This window comes from Anopheles merus, chromosome 3L, assembly GCF_017562075.2.
Source record: "Anopheles merus strain MAF chromosome 3L, AmerM5.1, whole genome shotgun sequence".
In the NCBI taxonomy this organism is placed as follows: Eukaryota; Metazoa; Arthropoda; class Insecta; order Diptera; family Culicidae; genus Anopheles; species Anopheles merus.
The window spans coordinates 16,872,886-16,895,041 of record NC_054085.1 but is presented as its reverse complement, the minus strand read 5'-3'; the positions used below and the strand labels follow the sequence as shown (position 1 = coordinate 16,895,041).

General features: G+C 52.8%; 3 protein-coding genes across 4 annotated transcripts in view; 2 read left to right on the top strand and 1 right to left on the bottom strand.

Annotated features, from left to right (window-relative positions):
* LOC121599147 (E3 ubiquitin-protein ligase highwire) overlaps window positions 1-20,944 on the bottom strand; it is a 35,217-nt gene extending 14,273 nt beyond the window's left edge. For both annotated transcript variants that reach the window (XM_041926700.1, XM_041926699.1), the window contains exons 1-11: window positions 20,179-20,944; window positions 19,515-20,098; window positions 18,546-19,443; window positions 18,252-18,476; window positions 17,316-18,173; window positions 16,619-17,254; window positions 14,849-15,450; window positions 13,138-14,703; window positions 10,987-13,070; window positions 1,440-1,671; window positions 621-1,331 (exon numbers count right to left, since the gene is read on the bottom strand). In XM_041926700.1, the coding sequence (XP_041782634.1) occupies window positions 621-1,331; window positions 1,440-1,671; window positions 10,987-13,070; window positions 13,138-14,703; window positions 14,849-15,450; window positions 16,619-17,254; window positions 17,316-18,173; window positions 18,252-18,476; window positions 18,546-19,443; window positions 19,515-20,098; window positions 20,179-20,623 (8,841 nt within the window). In that variant the 5' untranslated portion in view covers window positions 20,624-20,944. The remainder of the gene's footprint in view (window positions 1-620; window positions 1,332-1,439; window positions 1,672-10,986; window positions 13,071-13,137; window positions 14,704-14,848; window positions 15,451-16,618; window positions 17,255-17,315; window positions 18,174-18,251; window positions 18,477-18,545; window positions 19,444-19,514; window positions 20,099-20,178) is intronic.
* LOC121599150 lies at window positions 2,730-7,533 on the top strand. Its single transcript, XM_041926705.1, has 5 exons — window positions 2,730-4,823; window positions 4,919-5,064; window positions 5,162-5,451; window positions 5,552-6,894; window positions 6,984-7,533. Exons 1-5 carry the CDS (start codon window positions 4,334-4,336, stop codon window positions 7,427-7,429), a joined length of 2,715 nt encoding a protein of 904 aa, XP_041782639.1. The 5' UTR covers window positions 2,730-4,333; the 3' UTR covers window positions 7,430-7,533.
* On the top strand, window positions 7,806-14,830 carry LOC121599151. The gene is made up of 4 exons (XM_041926707.1): window positions 7,806-8,244; window positions 8,365-8,974; window positions 9,046-9,180; window positions 10,353-14,830. Exons 1-4 carry the CDS (start codon window positions 7,975-7,977, stop codon window positions 10,865-10,867), a joined length of 1,530 nt encoding a protein of 509 aa, XP_041782641.1. The 5' UTR covers window positions 7,806-7,974; the 3' UTR covers window positions 10,868-14,830.
* Window positions 20,945-22,156: the final 1,212 nt, after the last annotated feature.

Below are 22,156 nucleotides of genomic sequence, written 5' to 3'. Positions count from 1 at the left end.
CAGTTCCAACACATATATAGGTTAAGGATGAGTACTAGGATCGGTATGGTTTAAGGATCAGTTCCAGGGCAGATATGGGTTTGGGATCTATTCGAGGACTGACATGGAATCGATAACAGTTCCTGTACCGGTATGGGAAGTTATGGGTTGCGAATCAGTTCCAGGATCGGCATGAATTCAGGATAAGTTCCAGGAACAATATGAGATCAGGATTAGTTCCAATTGGGGTCAGAATCAGTTTGTCAGTTCCGGTAATGGTTCAAAATCAGTTCCAAGACCATTATGCATTCTAAATTGTGGACCTGTTCCAAGACTTTACTCAAAAATTCCATCACCGGTATAGGTTCTGCAGGAGTTTCAAGGCCGGTATGGATTTGGTATCAGTTCCATTACCAATGAGTGTTCTAAATCAATTTCTCTGGACGGAAACACCTGGGAAGTGCGTTGAAAACATTTGTACGCACCTTCGAGTTCAGATTAAATAATCCGAAATTATAATACCCTTTAACTGGCCCAAATGAACTAGTATTTCATAAACTGATGTTATTAGAATATATTCCTAACAATTACTTAGACATCCACCAACGCTTCATGCACACTATCATTCACCGCACACTTACCTCATCACCGTACGCGACAATTCCATTCGGACGAACGACACCGATCTGCTCCGACTGCAGCGTTGGGTGCAGGCGCACCCGCAAGCCGGCCGAGTTCTTGGCCAGAAATTTACGCAGCTTCGTCGGTGGATGCACCTTCTTCAGCCCCTGCCCGACACTCACCAGGCCCTTGTCACCGTGCAGCATCTTGGGCAGTCCGCCGGATGCACCGCTTCCGCCCGCACAAGTACCACCACCACCCGCCCCACCACCACCACCACCACCACCACCACCCGCTCCGCCACCAGCGCCACCCGCATCAATCACCTCGAGGCGATAGATTTCCTCCTCGTCCTCCACCACCACCGGCACACCGTCGATCTGCAGCGTAAGCTCGTACGCGCCCGCCACCATCGGCGTCCAGACGAAGCCGTACTTATTTTTACCCAAATCATTCGCCGTCAAGATCTCGGTGGTGGCGGTGGTCGTGGTGCTGGCGCTGCTCACGCTTGCCGCGTACAGGCGCAGCTCCTCGAACGAGTAGCCGTGGTACGGGCGCATCGCGCTGATTGCCTGCAGGCAGCTCTTCTCCTTCTCCTTGTACGTCGGCTCGTACAGCACGGACGGCGGCACGGCGGTCGCGGTAGAGGCGGCCGTCGGCGTTCCGGGCGACACTTTTGGCGTGATTGCGCTAACAGACGTGTCACGGCGCAGGGATGCCTTTACTTCGATCTGCGCGTATATTGGAATCGTGAAAAGGAGAAGTTTTATTTATTTTCAGATAAAAGTTGTAATAATAGATATTTTAACATTGTATTCTTTGTGTACACGACTGCCTACCTTTATGCCGGGAACGAATATCTCCTCCCCGTACTGATCCCGCGTCTCCAGGCGGAAGTGTGATGGCCAGCCCGCCCGTAGCGGTGGCGTTTGTGGGGAAATAATTTTAATTTCACACCGACTGGGATCTAGCCGGGATTCTGGCTGCAGCCAGGCAGCCAACCGTGCACCGGGTGAACCTGCCGCTACATAGATAAAGTCCCGCAGGAACTGTTTCTCGTAGTTTTTCTCACTGGAAGAGGGGGAAAGGAATAATAATGTTTAGTTATTTTGAGTTTGTGAGCAAAAAAAATTATAAAAATATATCTACATTGTCCCTCTTCGATAGCGATTGTTGCCACTTTATGTTTCATCATCAGACCGTTGATTAAATTTTGAGTCACCGATTACTAGATATTAAGGTCATCGCGCAGTTCAACACAAAACCAACAAGTGTCAAAAGAACAGAAAGCACCTTTTTGTTACTTTGAGGCTGGCGGTAGCTCTTAAGCAGCACCTAATAAGCTTTTCTGGTTTCAGGTGTGAACATTGCTCTCATGGCAGAGTTCGTGCAAACTACGGATCAATTTAAGTGATTGTGCAGGGAAAAGTTGTAATTTTTTTTAAATAATATAGAGCAAAAACAAATTATGAAGTACGATCCATACGCGATTTGAACCCTTCATGATCGTGTCATAGAGTCGTGCGAGTTGACGACTGTATCACGGAATCAGCATGGCTACAATATAGTCAACGCCAAAAGAAGATAATTTTGGAAGAATAATAAAATTTTGTCAAAACGATTGCCTATCATACAGACAAATCAACTTTTGTCGCTTTTGAAATGCTTGGAAATGAATCCTGTTAATGATTGTTTCGATCCAATTGGTCTCCAATTCGGTTCTAACATCACGGCAAAGGTTTAAACAAATAGTGTAAAATGCGTCAAACCAATCAATTCATTAGTTTCCGAGCAAATGCGGTAAGCAGTATGACAGTGTTTGTTTTTTTTATTCATAAAAATAATTAAACTAAATTATGAATAAACACGTGTAAACCTTTAGAATGAATGCGAACGCATCAAAAATAAATGTCTCCATGGAATGTATTTTCAAATAAATTAATTTTAAATATTATTAGACGTTAAGCTATGTCCACGCCCGTAGCCATCGTGCAGCGATTTTCTCACCCTTGCAGCGAGCGAGGGTACGAGATCTGCGCACGCAACTCCTCCATTCTCCTTTGTTTGTTTGCCACCGTTGACAGTGCGCTAGCGTGTGTATGTGTGTGCGTGAGAGAGAGTGTGTAAATGCAACCGTAACGCACGCACACGCACACACAAACACACCCAGCAGCAGTGGAACCATTCTTTGGTGGAGTGGGTGCGGCCTCAGTTCTCCGCTCTGCTGGTGTTTGGACGGTGGCCCATTCATTCGCTCACGTCGCACTGGCGCTGCTGTCTGGTCCGTCCCTTCCCCGTGTGTGCAGTACGATGCACCTGACAAAGTGACCCGTCCACTTGAGACCGTTTAGTGTTGATGATAAAGTGACCATTAGAGGGTGCGTGTGTGTGTGTGTGTGTTGGTGCATCCCGTACGATTAGAAAACCCTAAAATCCTGTTCCAGCCTGTCCGAACACGTACGAAATTGCCCTAAGATTGCAGCACACACTTTGACATATTCATGATCATCGCGCAGCGCACAACTTTATGTTTTGTTTTTACTAGTAGCTGGTTTTTGCGGGGCGCCCCGCCGCCTCCCTCCACCCCGGGTTGGTGTGAGAAAATGTCAGTGGCTGCTACGGTGGTGGCGGTGGTAGAAGAAGCAGCACCCAGATACGCAGTACTTCGCGCAAGAGAGAAAAAGATCGGACGAAGGGCCAGCAGCAGCAGCAGCACAGTCGCTGGAGCCGATTCGTAAAATTGGTCTCGCGCAAGTACACACCAATCACTCGCCGTGCGTGAACCTGTTTGCTGGTGTGTCGTGCCTCTCTCTCTCTCTCTCTTTCTCTGGTGCTTGATTAGAGTGTGTGTATGTGGAACGGTGGCGAAGAGCCCTTCCACCCCAAAACAGTGATTAGACGGTAATTGGCGTGTAAAGTGATCGCAGTCTAGTAGCGGGTACACAAAACGCGTGCGGGGCCAGAAACCAAATCGCGGCATGTCACAATTAACCGGGGCGTACAGAATTCCGGCACACAGCACCGATTTCCGGCCCTTAGTGTGAACGGTATTTTAAACAGCAGCAGCCACAACAACAAAAACCCCTGCTGGTGCGCTCGAGAATGTTGTGTGTGCATTGTAAGTGGAATATTAGGTGCAATACAGAGGAACAGAGGAGAAGTGGTTATGGTAATGAAATCTCAGCATTAGCGGTTTGTGTTTGCTAGTGGGAAAGAAAAAAAGATAGAGAAAAAACACACAAACGTCCAACAACAACAAAAACACGGAATTCCGTCCGGATAAGTCTCTGTGTGGTGCGGTACTGGTATTTTTGTACCTATTTTTTTACAAAATCGAGGAGTGTTTTTTGCAATCACACATCACACACCACGCGCTAGATATACATCGCTAAATACCTATTAGTCAAACAACACACCGTGTCAAAACAAAGCACCAGTCGCGTGTGATTCATCGGCGCAAAGCAAAAACCAGTGCTCTTTGCGCGATTAGCTCAACCGCCTGGTAGCGCAAACTAAGTGCGCAAACCAGTAGCAGCAGTAGCAGCGCCATACACACTCACCCAGCGCAGAAGCGCACGCAAGCAAAAATGTGACACACAACAATCGATGCCGAGAGCGAACGATCTGCCCCTGTATCGTATCACATCATCAGCCCGTGCCATCATCACCACCAGTGTGTGTGTGTGTGTGTGTAACAGCAACAACAGTACAAAATAATACAAAAAAAAGCGAGATGGAATCTGGGCACTCAAACCGGCGATTGCTGCTGCTGATGCTAGCGATAACTGTCGTCACCCTTCACCACAGGGCCGTCGTCGTCACTGCCGCTGCTGCCGTGTCCGTCTGCTCCGGGCTCTGCACCTGCACCAACCAGAACTTTGTCACCGTCGACTGTGCACTGGGTGCTGCCAACCGGACGGAGGACACGGCCGCCGAACCGATCGTGCTCGATGGCCAACTGCAGCTGCCGGCCAGTGCCACCGCGCTGCACATCAAACTGCTTGCCGGCGGGCAGCAGCAGCAGCTCATCATTCGGAAGGAGTTTTTCCAGCCGACCAACAACATTAACCACCTGTCCATCGATGGCAGCGAGTCGCGGACCGGGTCCGCCGACACGGTCGTCGAGTTTCAGGAGGGCGCACTGTGCAACAACCATGGCCAGTTTCCCGAGATTTTGATCGCGAACGTGGGCCGGGTGGTGATGCATCGAAACATATCGTGCCGTAAGTGTTTCGATGTCCACGGACACACACACACACACCCTCACTATAAACTGATTAATTAATTGCCAATTATTGTCTGCTTGCTTTGCCGCCAGGGCCACATCTGCTAAACATCACGCACGTCAACGATGTGCTGCTCAAGACGGAGTTCCTATCGGTGAGCGAGGCGGAACTGTTCATCCAGGACGTGAACAATCTGCACATCGAGCCGAACGCGTTCAGTGGCTCCACCTCGTCCCGGGTAAGTGTGATCAGCAAAAAAACGCCCCTGTAACGCCTTTGTAACGCATCTTTTTAACACAAAAACTCCCTCTCCCCCCCACCCCCCGTGAGGGTAGGTGGAAATTCTTCGCACCACCATCGAAAGTCTGCCCAAGCTGGGCGTTTCCTTCCGGCTGCTAAGCTTTAGGGAGTGCAACATTAGCGAGATCACGTCGCACGCGCTCGACGCGAACGAGATAGAGCACGTCGAGTTCGTCGCCTGCCGGCTGGCGAGCCTGCGGGCAAGGGCGGTAACGGAGCGCCTGCTAACCGATTCGCTCATCTTCCGCGGCTGCTACATACACAGCATCGAGCGGCAGTTTGTTAACGGTAGCGGGCTGAACAATTTGGTGCTCGACGGTAACACGTAAGTTTGTACAAATAGTGTAAAAAAGATATCTTAATTACAACGATAAGAATGTTGACCTAACTCATTACAACGTGGGTCTTCTCTCACACACACACAGAATCGACGACATTGCTGCGGGCGCTTTTACCTTCACCGGCGTGAACACGCTGGTGGTGGGGAATCACATTATACGCACCGGCAAGGAATGGCTTCATCCGCGCGACTGGGTCAACGTAACGATCGCGGGCAACTCGTTCGGCGAGTTCAACGGCATCCTGCTGAAGGACCGCAAACGCACGGACCGGACGGACGGGGTGGACTGCTACTTTGGCAACAACACGATCACCAACGCGCTGCCGGACAGTTTTACCTTCGGACGCACCAGCTGCCGGGTGGGGTCGGTTCACTTCGGGCGCGAGTGTGACTGCGAGTACGGCGGGTGGCTGAGCAAGCTGTTCGGGCTGGCGGGCCATGCATCGCTGCCGTCCGCCGTCACGTCGAGCGTTTCGTGTCAGGTGGAGGAAAGCCTGCGGTACTGCTTTAATCGCAGCGATGGTCCACCACTGCACAACGATACCACTTCACCGTCCTCCACCGGTGGCCAGGTGAACGTGCACTACTTCCTGACGGAGTTTTGCCAAAAGAACGGCTCAAAGAAGTGCTCCTCGTATGCGGCGAGCGGCGAGGATGCGGCGAATCGCAAACCGCCACCACTGATACCGCTGGACAAGATCGATTCACTGGGCGACGGTGGCAACGTTAGCTTCCTACAGGAACATGTGTTTTCAATTTCCATTGCTTCGGTGGCTTTGGTTATAGCTGTAGCAGCAATTTTAGTGATATGCATTGGTCGGCGCCGGGCAAGCTCGGAAACGCAACACCAACACCACCACCACCAAACCATGACAGCGCAAACAGTCGGCTCGCGGCAGGGCACGTTCCGTTCCGCGTCGCTCAATCGCTGCCCGTTCACGCCGGCCGATCGGCGCATCATCTCGAACGCGCTCAGCTGGATCAGGGAAGCGTACGGGCCGGACGTTTGGAGCAAAATTAACACACCGATGCAGGAGCTGCTTGCCCAGAACGGTGGCAGCGGCGTCGTCGAGGAGAAGGATAAGGTGCGGCTGATCGGCACCATCCTCGACAGCCTGAAGCGCCACGAAATCGGTGGCACACAGATCGTCGCCCTCAATGACGTTCTGTTCCGGCAACTTGGACCACCGGTCGTAGCAGCAGCAGCAGCAGCGCCGGAACTGGCCGAACGCGCCCGACCAAACAGTGATAACAATGACGAGCTGCTCGGACACATCTACGACGAGCTGCAACCGAACAGGGGAGCGCCGCGGCTGCTCGGCGACTATGCGGCACCGCTCGATCACGGTGCGGTGACCGTCGTGCCCGAGGGCATCTATTCCGAGCCCGTCCTGCACGGGCAGCGCTTGCCGCAAGCACACCGAGGTGGTAAGTTTTCTGGGCCACAAAAACACACACACATTTTAAAAGCATTAAAAGCATTATTAACCGTTTTTCTATCTCCCCCACCCCGGTAGACAATCGAAACCTGATCAGCCCGTACGCGATTGGCGATGCTACGGTGCAGCGCAATCCGGCCGGCGCTGAGGGCAACCTGCCGGACGTGATACGTCCCACCGGGCACGCGTGGAAAGCTAACGCCGAGGAGGACGACCTGGACGATGAGGATGAGGACGACATCGATGGGGAAGCGGAGCGTAAAACGATGCTTCGCCCACCGATGATGGATGGCGGCAGCGCTGGGGCGCCCACGTACGCAATATCGCTGAAGCAGCTGAAGCGGCCCCATAGGGGCAACACACCACCTCCCACACCGCCGCCCCCAGTGCCGTCGGGTAGTGGCGGGGAGGACCAACCGGACGGTAACGATGGTAACCGGTCGGAACATTCCGGCAGTAGCATGCAAACGGTTCGCATCGAAGATATGACCCTGGCGGACGACGACGCCCGTGAGCAACGGTAACATATGCTCACAGAGAGAGAGTGCGAGAGAGTGCGAGAGAGAGAAAGTGTGTATCTGTGTACTAGAGCAATAAAAACGTCTCATACTTTTTAAAGTCATAAAAATAGATTTCAAACAAACATTCTCGCTCGCAACACTCGTATAAACAAGTGTAGCGAGCGCAGCGCTTTTCGTTCGCTTTGCGAAATCCAAAACGAGAATGAGTCATACCGTACCGTTCGTAGCAGGTTTCGTAGCGCGACAACTCTGTACCAGACACAGGGGGAGCGCAATAAGATTGTTTGCTTATTATCTTATCGCAAGACCTCGTTGCGTACGATACGGCAGCGCACCGCGATAAGTTGTTTGTGTACGTGTGCACTGCAAGCGTTTTAGGGCAATGGGCGCTGTAACGGCAAGCGAGCGTGCCATACACCTTCGTTATCAGAACGGATCTGATCGCGTTCGAAACCTTCACAGTGTGCACTTTTGCCGTGCCCGAGCGTTTACTATGGTTTAGAACCGTCTCGACCGTGCTTTGGAGGATTGCTTTCGCCCAGTGCGCAATGGGACTCGTCCAGTGGCCCTTTTGGGCAGTGGTTTGTGTGTTTCTGAGTGTTCCATGTTGCTTTGTAGTGAGTGAACAGGAGCAGCTGGAAGATATCGTCCAACAGCCGGTCCACTGCGAACGGATCGATAACTCGCAGTGGAGTCGACCGGGGAGCGCAAATGATTGGGAACCGTTTCACGGAAGGATAGGCGATCGGGTACTGCGCTGCGACTGTCACGACAGTGTCCGAACGCGTCGAAGTGAGGAGTACACCGTCGATCAGCAGGTAAGCTAGGTGACCTTCAACAAATCCCTATTCCGTTGAGGTGTCAAAATCAACATTTAGCTTTGGAGTTACGCCACTAGTGCTGATGAATCATCGTGCCTCTTTCGTTACTACCACCAGCCCAAGCTACGAAATGCGGTATTTGTCCTGTCCGCCTTCCCGGCAACTACCGTCGCAACGGACATACTGATCGTAAACTGTGGCCAACTGCACGTCCCGGCCGGTACCTTCCGCTCCATACGGGCCGCATTTCTACCGCGCACGATACGCTTCGTCAACATCGCACAGTTGACGCTGGATTCGTTCGCGTTTGAAAGCGATAGCCCAACGCGCGCTCAACAGGTGGTGACGAATCCTCGCGATCCTCATCCAATACTTGGCCCGATTACGCTTAGCTTCGACCGCTGCCAGCTGGATGAGCTGCCCGCCAACGTGTTCCACGGAGCGGCGATACGGTCGGTGCTGTTCAGTGCGTCCAGCATTGGAGCGATCCGATCGCTAGCCATCAGCACCCGCTTTCAACAGTTCCTACTTTCCGACACGGTCGTTGGGTCGTTCTCCCGACATGCGTTCAAGCGAGCGCAGATGGAGCAGTTGCATTTGCACAATGTCACGATGACCGGGGCGTGGGCTTCGCAGGCCTGGCAGGGGCTTATCGTCGGCAACTCGATACAGATAAGAGATTCCAGGTTTCTGCAAATAATTCACCCGGCCGCAATAACGGAGAGCAGTACGTAGGGGAAGAATGCGCTTCTTGTTGTGTATGTGTAGAGTTACTCAAAGCTTTGATGCTACTTGCAGGCACTGACGAGTTGCTGCTCCAAGGGAATGTTTTCAATGAGGCAATCGCTGACGAAGCATTTCAGCTCGAAATAAAGCTTCGAGTAAGGCTCCTCGACAACAGCTTCAGTCAGCTGTCATCAAATCTGTTCAGAGGTATGCACGAGAGATGAATATACTCAATCTTTTGAGTGATTTGAATAAGAGTAGAAGAGTGGCTAAGAGGTTTTGAATCTTCAAGTTTCTCACTCCCTGTGCCGACTAGTGATGGGTAAATCTGGCAAAAATCTGGAATCGACTCCGATCCGACTTCGATAAATTCGGAATTGACTCCGGAAGGTAAGTCCACCCTGCATTATCCCGAGTCGTTCGGAATCGTCCGGAATCGCCCAAAGTCGTCCGGAGTAATTCAGAGCCGGAGTCGTCCAGAGTCTTCCGGAGTCGTCTGGAGTCGTCCTGAATCTTCCAGAATCGTCCGGAGTCGTCTGAAGTCGTTCGGAGTCATCCAAAGTCGTCCGGAGTCGTGCGAAGTCGTCCGGAGTTGTCCGGAGTCGTTCGGAGTCGTCCAGAGTCATTCGGAGTCCTCTGGAATTATTGGAAGTCGGAGTCAACCGGAGTCGTTTGATGTCGAAGTCGTCCGGAATCGAAACAAAGGCCTGTATACGAAGTGCACGAGCAAAGTGAAAGACAAAAAACACCACGAAATGAAATGCCTGATGACAAGCACACTAAACCGCAAGACTCCTGTTGACTTCCGCTGATTCCGATTCCGGTCGACTCCGATCGATTCTAGACGACGCCGAATGACTCCGACTCCGAACAACTCTGAGCGATTCCAAACGACTTCGGACGGCTTCGGACGACTCCAAACGACTCCGGATGACCACGGACAACTCCGGACAACTCCGGACGACTCCGACTCTGGGCAGAACTAGTGGCTCGGATTTTACCGGAGTCAGAATCGGAATAATAATAGCCGAAGTTGGATCGGAGACGTGAGAGCGCTACAAAGAGCACATCACTAGTACCGACTAGACGCTCACTCTTTTGGGATTCAAATCACTGAATTTCGGGATCGACTAGAGACTCAATTCTTTGGAATTCATTTCCCGGGCACAGATTGAGTAGACTCCAAACAGATTGAGCCTTTAAAATAGAATCCAAAGGGAAAAGATTCACACAACACACTCTTCGTGCTGAGTTGAATCCTTATATTCATTTTAAGGATTCAACTCACTCATTCTTTTTCATTCTGCATGTATCTAGTATATTATACAAACTACTATCTAAGGCCTTCTCAATTTCTCGCTTCCATCTATCCATTTCAGGCATTCGAATATCCAACGAAACTGCCTGGAACGCACAGCCAGACATACTACTGGAACGTAACCTGATAGATACCTTCACAATCACTACAGACACGAGCAGCTTTCTGGTGTTTCCACGAAACTTCTCCATTAGCCTACAAGCCTTCCGCATCGCGCAACTTGCGACCTGCGAAAGCACCAACGTAACCTTCCCAGCCTGGTCGGAAATCTTCTTCCTACAACCGTTTGCCACAACACCACGCGATCATCCCGACTCCTACATCTCCGTGGAGCAGTACCGTACCCAGGAGGGTTGTGATTCGGAGGACAACAGATTGCTGATTATCATCTTAGCTACCCTGCTTGGGGTGACCGTACTCGGTGGTGCCATTGGTGGCTTCTTGTGCTGGCGACACTATCGCAGAAAGGAGCAAATGTTAATACTCGAGCAGAAGGTCGTTCAGCCAAGAACGTATCGTGAAACGCAGATACTGCTCAAGCTCGAAACGGTCGGCACGCTGAAGACGGATTTTTAAGAGACTCTCCTAAAGGTCCTCTGACGAGGTCCTAAGCTAGTCTGATGTCTAATTAAGAATTCTACAACCGGGTAACGACTACTACCAGCAGAATGATACGCTTATTCAAATATACTCACAGCACGGGCAGATGGCAGTCGAGAGCGTTGCGGATGGTCAGCATGGCGTCCGGTACCATCAGCCCCTTGGCAAGCAGCGTCGTCCCGTACCGCTCCAGTGTGGCCGCTTCCGGTTCCGTCAGTCGATCGTCTGGGTCGTCATCGAAACGCAACTCCTTCCGGAGAAGATTCCTCGCACACCGACCACCCAGATGGGCCAGCTCATGCTCCAGCGTGATCAGCGTACCACCGGCTGCAGTGCCGGCGCCTGCATGCTCCATTATACCCTGCGCATCCACATGATCACCGGCAGGAACTTGATCCGCATTTTCGTACCCTATCACCAGACACTTGAACCCGTACGACTGCTGCTTCGGTTCGTTCACGTACGTCGAGCAGGACTCGAGCGAAATCTCTACCTCCCGCCCAGGCAGCACCATCGCACGGCCCGGACCACCGTAAGCCCACCGGGCGGGTGTATTATACATCCGCACCGTGCACCAATCATCGAGTGAGTCCTTGTCGCTTCCGGAGCCACTTCGACGGTTAGGAATTTTCACCTTCACACGGTCCTCCTCCTGTACCGTGCCGCACTGTGCATCGAACGTGATACACATCCAGCGCACCGTTGCGGGGAATCGGACCCGGTACGCCGTCAGGCTTGCCGTCTTGTACGGATGGTCGCTCTCCAGGATGCAGTAGTGCTGGCTGGTCGTGTTCATGCTCGTCGCGGACGAGGTAATGGTCGTGCCGTTGCCCGTCGGACCGCTGCTGTGCGTCATGTGGGCGAAGCACTTGCCCACGCTGCCACGCTGCCGGCGCAGCTCGTTCAGCGCCGTAATGGGCGGCAGTATCTCCTGCACCATCGACAGCACCTCAACCGACACCTTCAGATCCATGCGAATGCAACGCTCCAGCTGGGCCAGCGTCAGCGGTAGCAAGTACCGGAATAGACAGTTCACGACCGAGGGCGAGCGGGTGGTGCGCGCACGGAACAGATCCCACACGGTTCGTTTGCGTATCGGAACGGCAAGCACCATGGAGGCTGCACCGGCCGGTAGTTCCATCTCGTTGCCATTCGCGGCGGACATCCCGACTCCGGCAGCAGCAGCAACACCGCCACTTCCACCAGCACTTCCTGCACCGCCACTTCCGCTGACTCCACCGCCTATCCCACCGACCGTTGCTTCCGAGGCGGAATCGATTTCGTACGGATCGTACGGTGTGCCGGCCGTGCCGCTGCTACCACGCAGCGTTTCCAGCAGACCCTTTGGCAGTACCTTACCGATCGTGCGTCGCGTTCGTTCGATCGTGGTCGCGGCCGTATTGGACGCAAGCACCCCGACCAGCCCCGTCGCTCCAACGTCCATATGCTCCTCGATCGGTGTTATGTTGTGCTCGGAATCGATGGCAACACCGGCGCCTACAACCACACTAGCTCCGGCGGCTCCCATCACACCAACCGCAGTGCCACCGATAACGCCGGATGAAGCGGATGACGAGGGTGTGGAGGACGTTTCCGACGAGGACGGTGCACGCATGCCGGGCGATGCCGACGTCCACAGCGCTAGCTCGTGCGCCACCGTCAGCAGCTCGCGGCACCTGCCAACGATTGCGCGCGCTACCTCGAGCGCTAAATCACGCGCCTGCGTACGACAGTTGCCTAGCTCGCGGCCATTCACTACATTCGTGCCGCCGTGGGGGAATCCCGCCACACCACCGACCGGCGTGCAGTAGTACAGTATGGCCGGTATTTGTCCCCGGGCCGGCGTTGTCCCGTTGAAGCTAAGATCGCACGGATAGAATCGAAACGTGACCGTACCACACGGCCCACGCAGTGAGGATTGGCCACAGTCGCCCGAGAGCGTCCTCGCTCCCTGGCTGCACAGGCGCAGTGCGTAGCGATGGTTTTCCTTCAGCAGTACCGCGCGGTTAAAGCGCAGCTCGGCCATGTGCTGCCGGACGGCGGTCTGATCGTACGAGCCGACGATCGATTCCAGCACCTCCCAGCGGTGCGAATGCGAGTAGGTGTGCGAATGCGTCGAATGGTGACTGTCGTACAGCAGCTCCAGCTGATACTCGTAGCTGCCCGAACCGGAGTAAACCTAAAAAGAGGAATTAACCCTTATGATTAGACCACAAAAAGAGGAAATTAAAAGCTCCAATACTTACACAAGCCCCCACAATCGATATGCCCGCCCGGTCGACGGTAAACGCGATCGCATCCGGTCCGAAGTTGCCCGTGTTCCACGTCTTCCCTAGATCTACCTTCCCGAAGCGACTGCCCGTACTAAACAGCCGATTGCTTCCACCCATCGGGGCCATCGGCGGGACCATCAAATCGGTGGCCGGTTGCTGGGTAGCCTCCTCCTGATCTCCGCCCCGCTCGCCACGCTCCCGATCGACCGGATCGCACCCGTGGTGAATGATTTCCGATAGCAGCTTCGCTAGCAGCCGGCAACCGTTGCGAATCAGCAGCCGCTCCTGGTTCTGATCATCATCCTGACCCTCGTCCTGATCGCTATCCTCATCCTCTCCATCGCTGTCACCCTCGGTGAGCGACTCGTGCCGGTAGCCTTTCGCCATCGGCCAACCTTTGCCACCGTCGCCCTGTTCGCTGTCATACTCGTCCGCCCGATACGGAAACGGTCCTCCATCGCCCTCCGCCACATCGGTCGCTTCATCATCGTCAAGCTCGTAATCATACTCCACACCTTCGCTGCTTCGGCAGCTACTCGCACTGCTAGTGTTGCTATTGCTGCTTCCACTGCTACTGCTACCACGCCTGCGATGCCGCCCAATGCGGTCCAACTTTCGACGCACCGGATCCGAAACAAGCTCCAGCAGCAGCTCCAGCACATCGCGAAAGTGCCAGTCGGGCAGATGCGGCACACCCACAACGCCAGCCTGTCCTCCAGCATCGCCACCACTGTTCGTACCACCGCTGCCAACCGTGCTTGTCATCTGCTCGATTAAACTCGCCAGCAGGTCACGATTGCGCGAAATCAGCAGCGCCCCGGATCCGGTCGATTGAGGCCGGCTAGTCGAGGCGGATCCCGTCGGTACCGCTTGCGCCGGCGACGACATAAGAATGGAGAACGTGACGCGCAAATTAACGGACGGCTGGCAGAGACCGGCCAGGATAGCGCTCAGCAACAGCCTGCCGCTGCACCGTTCCGTTCCACCGCCACTGCTCGAGGAGCCGTAACTGTACCGGTACCGGTCGACGTGTGGCTTTGGCCCCGCATGTATCCCACCCGGATCGGATTCGCGCAGCAACAGCAACCGTCTGCACAGCACTTCCCACTTCAACGGAGGCGTCGGGTAGAATATGTCAAAGCAGCGCACAAACGTCCGATGGCACTCGCCCAACACTTCCCGCTTGGCTTTGCAGACGCGCCGTCTCATCGAGCGTTCCATCACTGGCAGTGTGACGCGATCGGCCAGTATGTCGATCAGCAGCGTACGTATCTCGACCACGGCCATCGCCAGTGACTGATGCGTTCCCGTCATCGACGATGCCATCGGATGGGCTGTCGAGGAGGACATCGGTGAACCAGTCGTTGGGTGTGAAGTGTTGCCAAATGGATTGCTAAAATCCGAACGGAACTGATCTTCGATGTGAGCATCAGTGTCGTCTTCGGAGGAGCGAGATCCGGTTGGATGATAAATTGCATTTAGATAGCGACGAAGCAAACGCAAACACACTCGGCAAATGAACGACAGACGAACGATCAGCTGGAGGGGTTAGAAATTAAGAATAATTAGTTTCTTCATACAATTCCAGAAGATGTCTGGCACATCCTCAACAAGACTATTTAATCGATTAAATTAGAGAATCAAATAAATTTAAAATCAAAAGGAACTAAATCGTATGCCTTACCTTTGCCTCACCAATCAGTCCCGCATTGTTCGTCGTCATCGGGTTGGTCGTAAAAGTCTTCATTCCACCGCCACCCCGCTTCTGCTCGCCCGACAAATTGCGGAACGCGTTCCAAGCCCAGCTTAGCAGTGCGGTAAGCGATTCAAACGTTTCCCGATTAACGCCCGTCGCAAAGCGCCTTGAGATAGGACACAGCGTTACCACACTTTCTTCCGTGCAGGAGCTGCTGAGCGTTTGATTACCACCAGCGGCACCACCGCTTGGTGTCCCCTGTCCACCGCCTTTCTTGCGACGATACTGCACATTCGATGTAGAGCCAATGCGTTGTTCGCTGGTCGAACCCTTGGTCCGTCCGGTTCGGAACGGGAAACGACTCTCACTGGCGACGTTTGAAGGTGAGAATCCGTTGCCGGACATGTCGGCGTTGCCAATGTTCCAGCGGTTCAGCACGGGAATGGCGGGAACCTCCTCGTCAATGCTGCCGGAACCGAAGGTGGGCGTAAGCAGTACCGACCTGTGCTCGGGCAGATCATCCTCCTGTGGATCGTCCTCCGGTGGTAGGTCGCAAAGTTTCACCAACCGTCCACTGGCACTGCCGAATGCTGGTGGAAAAAGAGAGGTTAATGTAACAGTTTTTGGTTGGATAATGAGTCTTTTGAGAAGAATTATTGGACTCGCGAACTGAATCATGAATCTTCCGAAAGGTTCTTTACCTCTAGCCAATACCACTTAGTGAATCATTAAAAAATTAATCACCAACAGAGATTTTTAACCTCAACATGAACCTCGGATGACGATATCCAAAGAGTTATGGACTTAAGATATTCATGGAAAACTTAAGATATTCATGATTTATCTACAAGGGCTTGAATTATACATTATAAGTGTAGATGTGATCTACGAACGAATCTACGAATTACACTCAGTGCAGACAATCACCATGAAACGAGGAAGTAATCACGACATAAATCTTTAGATAAAGACTCGTAATTCATTAGATTTTAAGACTTTTCAAATTTCCAAATCTATAACTCTTCAGAGATTCACGAATCTTAAAAATATCGATGAATCCATATATCCTTTAAGATTGGTGAATCTCAAATCTTGAAATTCAGATTCAAATAATCACTTTGAAGATTCATTAAGATGTCTGGATCTAAATCAGAGTTAACTATCTCTAGTTTGCACCTAATCCATGTTGGATAAGTTTATTGAATCTTTATGGTAAGATGTCATAACAAATATATGATTACAAGCTCAAAGACTCAGAATCTTGTGTAACTCAAGTTGAAGCCAGAAAATGATTCAGACAAAGAATCAAGAATATTTATTTAACTTCTTATGAATCATTATCGTTGTGTCGGTCTCATGATACAGCCATTTACTCTTACGATTTGATAACATGGGCTTTAAGCTTTAGCTTTAAGACCCAAATGGCTCGTTGGGTTGCACTGACTATCCTGCTATGGGTAGCCAAAAAGTCAGTGAAAATCAAGCCCATTAGGGGTAGTATAAGCAGGCCTAGTTTGACAATTATAAACTTCAAAATATGCAATAAATGTCATAGGACTTCGCTCAAGCTTCAGGAATTTTTAGGGAAATTTATGATTATAAGTTATGAAAATAGTTCATGAATCTTTGGGGATTTGCAAAATTTTGCAAAGAACCATGAAAGGCTGGAGATTGAGCATCGTGAATCATCAAAACATGAGTCAGAATCTGCTCTACTCAACAAATAGCTCATTTTAATGAATAATTATCTCTACTTACCACCACCACTGCGTGACCCTGTAAACCAATCCGATGCGTTCACATTAACATTCCCGTCGAGCGGCGACGATGACGAACCACCCGCATCCAGCGTCGGTTCGAACGGTGGCCACTGCCCAGTCGCACCGAGTCGCTCCGTAGCCTCCGTCAGCACATCCAGACAGGCGAGCAGATTGAGCGCAAGCTGAAATCGCGGCACCTCACAACCATTCCACCGCTGCGGAAGCGCTATCTCCGGACTCAGCACGGACAGCGATTCGTGCGTCCCGTACCGTGCCGGGTCGCCCTTCTCCCCAGCATCCACCTGGCAGGATGACGGCTGCTCATGTGCTCGCTGCGTGCCTGGCTTGCGCTGCTGTTTCGACTTGCGTCGAAACAACTCCGACGCGATGGGATTGAAAATGAGCATACGCTTCCGGATCGCGTCGTAACCCCACAGAACGTTGAACAGCGGGTCGAGTGTGAACGAAAAGTGCCACCGATTTCTTCGATACGCTTCCTTCAGCCCGGTCTGCGCTCCTCCGTTCAGCTCAACACGTGCATCGAACTGGTTCATCCTGTGCGCCCGGCAGTGCCCGGTGCGCCGATCGATCGTAATTGAGCCACCCAGATGTGACTGATTGTTGGGGATAAGCACTGTGGAGGTAAAAACACAATTTAGTATCCAGCTTAACATAAGCATGACATAGAGACTCACAAATCGTTGACCGATCCGCCGTCACGCTATACTTTGCCAGCGCTGCACCGTTTATAAGCGATTCCTCCACCTTGATGTACGTCTGATCGCCGCTGGCCGCAATGAACGAGGCACGGCGGCCCGTGCCCGGCCCGAACGATTCGATCGCCACGGGCGCACAGTGCCAGAAGAAGTTGCCCTCCCCGACGCCGTCCGTCCTGCCCCCTCCGCCCGGCGCTTCCCGACCCAGCTGTCCCTTGTGGTAGTTTCCGAACGTGTACACGGCCCCACGGCTCGTCAGCACTACCGAATGGTTGCTCCCGGCCGCAACCGACACAATCGTCCCGGCTCCGTTCGGAAAGCGCACCAAGTGGGGTCGACCGCCGGCCGGTGCCTGCAGATCGCCCGTGCCGAGCTGGCCGTACTGGTTGCTGCCAAAGCTGTACACCTCCCCCGCGGACGTAAGCACCAGCGAGTGGTGCTGACCGCAGGCGATCTGCGTTACGATCGGTGGCCGCTGCCGTGCATCCCCGTTGCCCGTGTGCTGTGGCAGCTCGACCCGCTGCGGCGGCACCGGTACGATGCGCGGTGTGTCGGCATCGTTGCTGGTGGCAGCGATCGGGTTGGCAGCGCCCGCGACGCCAGCCGTTCCACCCGAATTCCCACAATGGCAGCAGCAGCCACAGCCGCAGCCACATTTGGCAGCGGACGAAGCGACCGGCGGATCGGTGGCATGGGCTGCCACTACGGATGGTGCCGAGTGACACGCGTTACAGGTAGAGTTGGTTGTGTTTAAAGCGTTTGGGTGCGTTTGGGCTCCAGTGCCGTTCGTTAGCGTTCCTGCATTTGCCTGGTTGTTGGTGGTCACTAATTCATCCACTGGGAAGAGAAATTGGGAAGTGAAAAAGACAGTAGAACCCACCATGGACATGGTAATAGATTTAAATCCACACTCACCATTGCGTTCGCGCTGAAACTTGCGGCCACACTGGCCCTTATTGTTGAGTCCGAAGGTGTACAGTTGACCCAGTGCATCGACTGCCACGCAGTGCGCTTTACCGAGGGCCACCTTCCTTATCACTACGTCGGTTAGACCACCAACCACACCATTCGGTTCACAGTAATTGGTGTCCTTGCCGTACATGATCAGTTTGCCATCCTTCGTTACAAACGCCGAAGTACCTACAAGGTAGAAAAACAAAGCAAAATGAGCTATCGCACCACAAAACAGTAAACAACCCATCTCCATACCATTATTGCACGCCACGAACGTGATCGTCTGTCCGTCCAGCTTGTTCAATCGCTTCGGTTTGATGGCTTTCGGCTGCCTTCGGTTCGTCTTAGCCAGCTCACCGTCTTCACCGCGCTTGGCCGTCCCGGTAAAGTAAACCGTACCGTCTCCCGTCAACAGCAGCCCATGGTTTGCCTCATGGCCAACGGCCACCTGCCGAAAGCAGCTCACCCCCTTCGGCAGTGCCGTCAGCTCGCTCAGCTTCATCGAAACGGTCGCTTTCGGTGCACTCATCACGCAGCCGACCGCACCACCGGCCACATTGGGCGACGTTTTCAGCCCCAGCGCAGTGCCCCGGCCCCAGTACAGCACCTTGCCGTCGTCCACCAGCACCAGGCCAAACTCCTTCCCGCAGCTAATCGACTGTATGGCCGCCCCGGTCGGATTGCTTTCCAGCACGGGCATCGGGGCGATACTGGCCGGTGGCGGCGGCGCCGCCACGCTACCATTCTCCACTAGCTCCTCCTCAAACGCTGCCCAGCCGTACGTGTGGTACCGGTTTTTGGCCAGCTTTAGCCGTAGCTCGGGGCGGCTTTCTCCGCCGGTCGGTTGGCCACCGGCGGACGTAGAGCTGTTGTTGGGGCCGGTTGCAACCGGCGGATACAGTTGCTTCACCACGAGTATGTCCTCCTCCTGGTCGTCCAGCTCGGTCGAGTCGCGGATCGAGTCGGACACCGCACCGAGCCAACAGATTGCATCACCGTCCGAGAAGAGCTGCCCGTAACGACGCTGAAAGGCGGGTATTGGTGCTGTCTGTACCGTGCCCAGGGCGGTCAGTGTCGTTGGGTCGTACAGCTGAAACGTCCACCCACTGCTGGACGCCATCATTTTGCTGATGCGGCCGTAGTACAACTTCCCCTGCGAATAAAACGATGTACGTTAATTAGATTAATGCAGCGCAATCCAATTGATTCGTCCGCGGTACATACCCCCGAGTAGCCGATCCAGCCGGGCAGCTCGTTCTTGGCGTTCGATATTGTCACCGCACCGTAGATCAGTCCCTCCTGCGTCCCATTAAAGCCGGACCCGATTTTTAGCAGCCCCTTCACGGTCACCATGTACAGAAACTTCCCGTCCGACGCGACCGAGTGCACGGTGGACGATTCGAGCGGCAGCCGAAACTCGCCAATCAGGCTGCCACGCGGCACACCGCACCGAAAGTAGTCCGCAATGGTGGCGCGCCCCGTTGCCATGGAGAATATCGTGCGCTGCAGCTTTGCGACACTCTGCGGCATCTGCACCGTACCGCCGCTGGTGGTGCTGCTGTTGCCACCGGTGCTGCTGCTGCTGCTGCCGTACACCGAGTTCATCAGTATGGCGGCCACCGCACGGACGATGCGCCCTGTGTCACCCTTCGCGATGGCGAGCGATAGCAGCGTCGAGCAGGCGAGCGACGACCAGGCACCGTTTGCCGCCGACGGCCCACTGCTGACGGTGGACAGCTCCAGCAGCAAATCGAACAGTGGACCAAACACGGCATCCGGCTCGTGCCGCATACCCTCCGGATCTTGGCCTGAAAGGAAGCGACGAAAATGAACGACGAAGCCATATCGCGTCCCCCCCGAAAAATTCATTCAAGTGTTTCGCACTTACCCTGCAGTATGTCGTACAGCGAGCGGAGCGCCTTGGTCGCGATCCGGGGCTGGCTCTGGCGCGTTTCCGCTATGATGCCGTACAGGCTGTCCAGCCCGGCCAGCACTATCTGGGGCACGCGCTGCGTCGCACCGGACTCGCCCCGACCGACCGACTTTGGTTCGTCCAGCGCCGTATCGATTATTCGCATGGACGAGACCGTCGCTCTGGTGGTGGTTTCCCGTTCCAGCACAATCGACCGCACCGCATGGTAGACGGCAAAGCGGGACGCGTTCGAGGCAATCTCGTACCGGTCCAGGTTGGGCTCGAGCAGCAGCTGCAGCTGCTTCGCCTTCGGGTCCTTTTTCGAGCCCGCGGTTCCGTGCTCGCCCGATTCGGACGTTTCGGTCGACAGGAAAATGCTGTTAAACACCGACCCATACCGTGCCGAATCGTACAGCTCCATCCTCGCTGCTCCTCCGTGGACACCTTTGAAGATAACTAGCCCAACTCCTAGTCACCTAACACTACCGATGGGAAAAGCAAAAGGGGAAACAATTTTCACCACAAAGAAAGGCGTCCCGCTACCCGTAACGCCCTCGACGACGACAGCAGAGCAGGATTTTGCGTTCCGTCTTCCAAAATGAAGGCTGGTTGTGAAAAATCGATATCCTCTCCCTTTTGCCCTTGCGCCGCCGGCCCTCCCCTTCGCTGCTGCCGACGCCGTCTTCTCTCCCCTCCATTTTGCGGACGCGCGCGTGTGTTTACGAACCGATGACGGCAGCGCCGGCGAGAACGCGCGCGTTCGTCCTGTTTTTTCCCCTCCGTGGACCAGTCAGCTGATTGTGACAGTTCTCGACCGACCGAGCCTGGGTCCGTCCGTCGGTGGGCTGGGGGCAGGTTTGTTTTGTTATCGCGCGGCTGTACGCTTCCATTGCTCCCTCTCCACCCTCCGTGGCCTACTAGTGGAAGGCGAATGAGGTGGAAAAACAACAGAGCAGGATAACACACCGGCACACAGACACACACACACACGGTAGGTAGGGGTTCGCGTGCGCGCGTGTGTCGTACACTTTTTTCCGACAGCGCGCGTGCTTACAGTGCGTGCAGTAAAGGTAAATGTAGTTGGCTTAGGTGAATGTACTAAACTCGCTGTGTGGGAAATATTTCACAATTTTAGGACTAAATACAGAAAAAAACATAGGTAAGCGCGAGAAAACTTAAGGTAGAAGCTATATAATATATGAACATATAAAAGGGGAAAACTATTGTAAAATTATAAATTTGCAAATTTACATTTAACCTTCTTTTCATTAACTACCTATCCCGGATATTTTTGCTCATTAACTACAAATATTTTTTTTAAACTTATTAAAGAATCTTATTGGTTATTGTTTTATTGGTAAAAATACATAGAAATACAGTGGTGTGAAACATTGATTTAAAGCAATTAATTTAATATACTTTTTTTAAAACAAAATCTATTTCCTCCACTTACTTCTATAATTCTACCTTCCTAACCGAAAGTTACAACACAGTGGGACAACTCTTTTTTTAAAAAATAAAACATAAAATTGAATAAAAGATACGTTTTTTCACAAAAATAAAAAATGTTAATTCTCATATATGAAATGTATGGCTTACCCGGGTAGGTGGTTATAGAAAGTGAAGGTATAGTTATGATTATGGAGCAAAAAATCGTTTAAATTGGTTTACATACTTTCCTTATGATGAAACGTACGAAAAAAATACATCTAAAATTATGGTACCGTGTGAGCGCCTGGAAAATCTGGATCAGCGATTCTTTTTCTGAGCTTTTCGACCTTCTCTGTAATCCAGATTTAAGTGTAATTTCCAACAACAAAAAAATCCAGATAGAGTAGCTAAAAGTAATGCTAAATCATAGAATTAGTAACAATACATCTTACCATTTAAGTCGCCAAAAGGTTTCTGGTTATCGATCCAAGTGCGGTTCGATTTCTCAAATTTTCTTCGACTT

Excerpts from the sequence above, each read along its gene's own strand:
- LOC121599151 (XM_041926707.1), top strand. The coding sequence starts at position 7,975 with ATGGGACTCGTCCAGTGGCCCTTTTGGGCAGTGGTTTGTGTGTTTCTG. Across the intron at positions 8,245-8,364 it reads AGTACACCGTCGATCAGCAG|CCCAAGCTACGAAATGCGGT; the intron begins GTAAGCTAGGTG and ends TACTACCACCAG. Across the intron at positions 9,181-10,352 it reads GTCATCAAATCTGTTCAGAG|GCATTCGAATATCCAACGAA; the intron begins GTATGCACGAGA and ends TATCCATTTCAG.
- LOC121599150 (XM_041926705.1), top strand. The coding sequence starts at position 4,334 with ATGGAATCTGGGCACTCAAACCGGCGATTGCTGCTGCTGATGCTAGCG. Across the intron at positions 5,065-5,161 it reads GTGGCTCCACCTCGTCCCGG|GTGGAAATTCTTCGCACCAC; the intron begins GTAAGTGTGATC and ends CCGTGAGGGTAG. Across the intron at positions 6,895-6,983 it reads GCCGCAAGCACACCGAGGTG|ACAATCGAAACCTGATCAGC; the intron begins GTAAGTTTTCTG and ends CCACCCCGGTAG.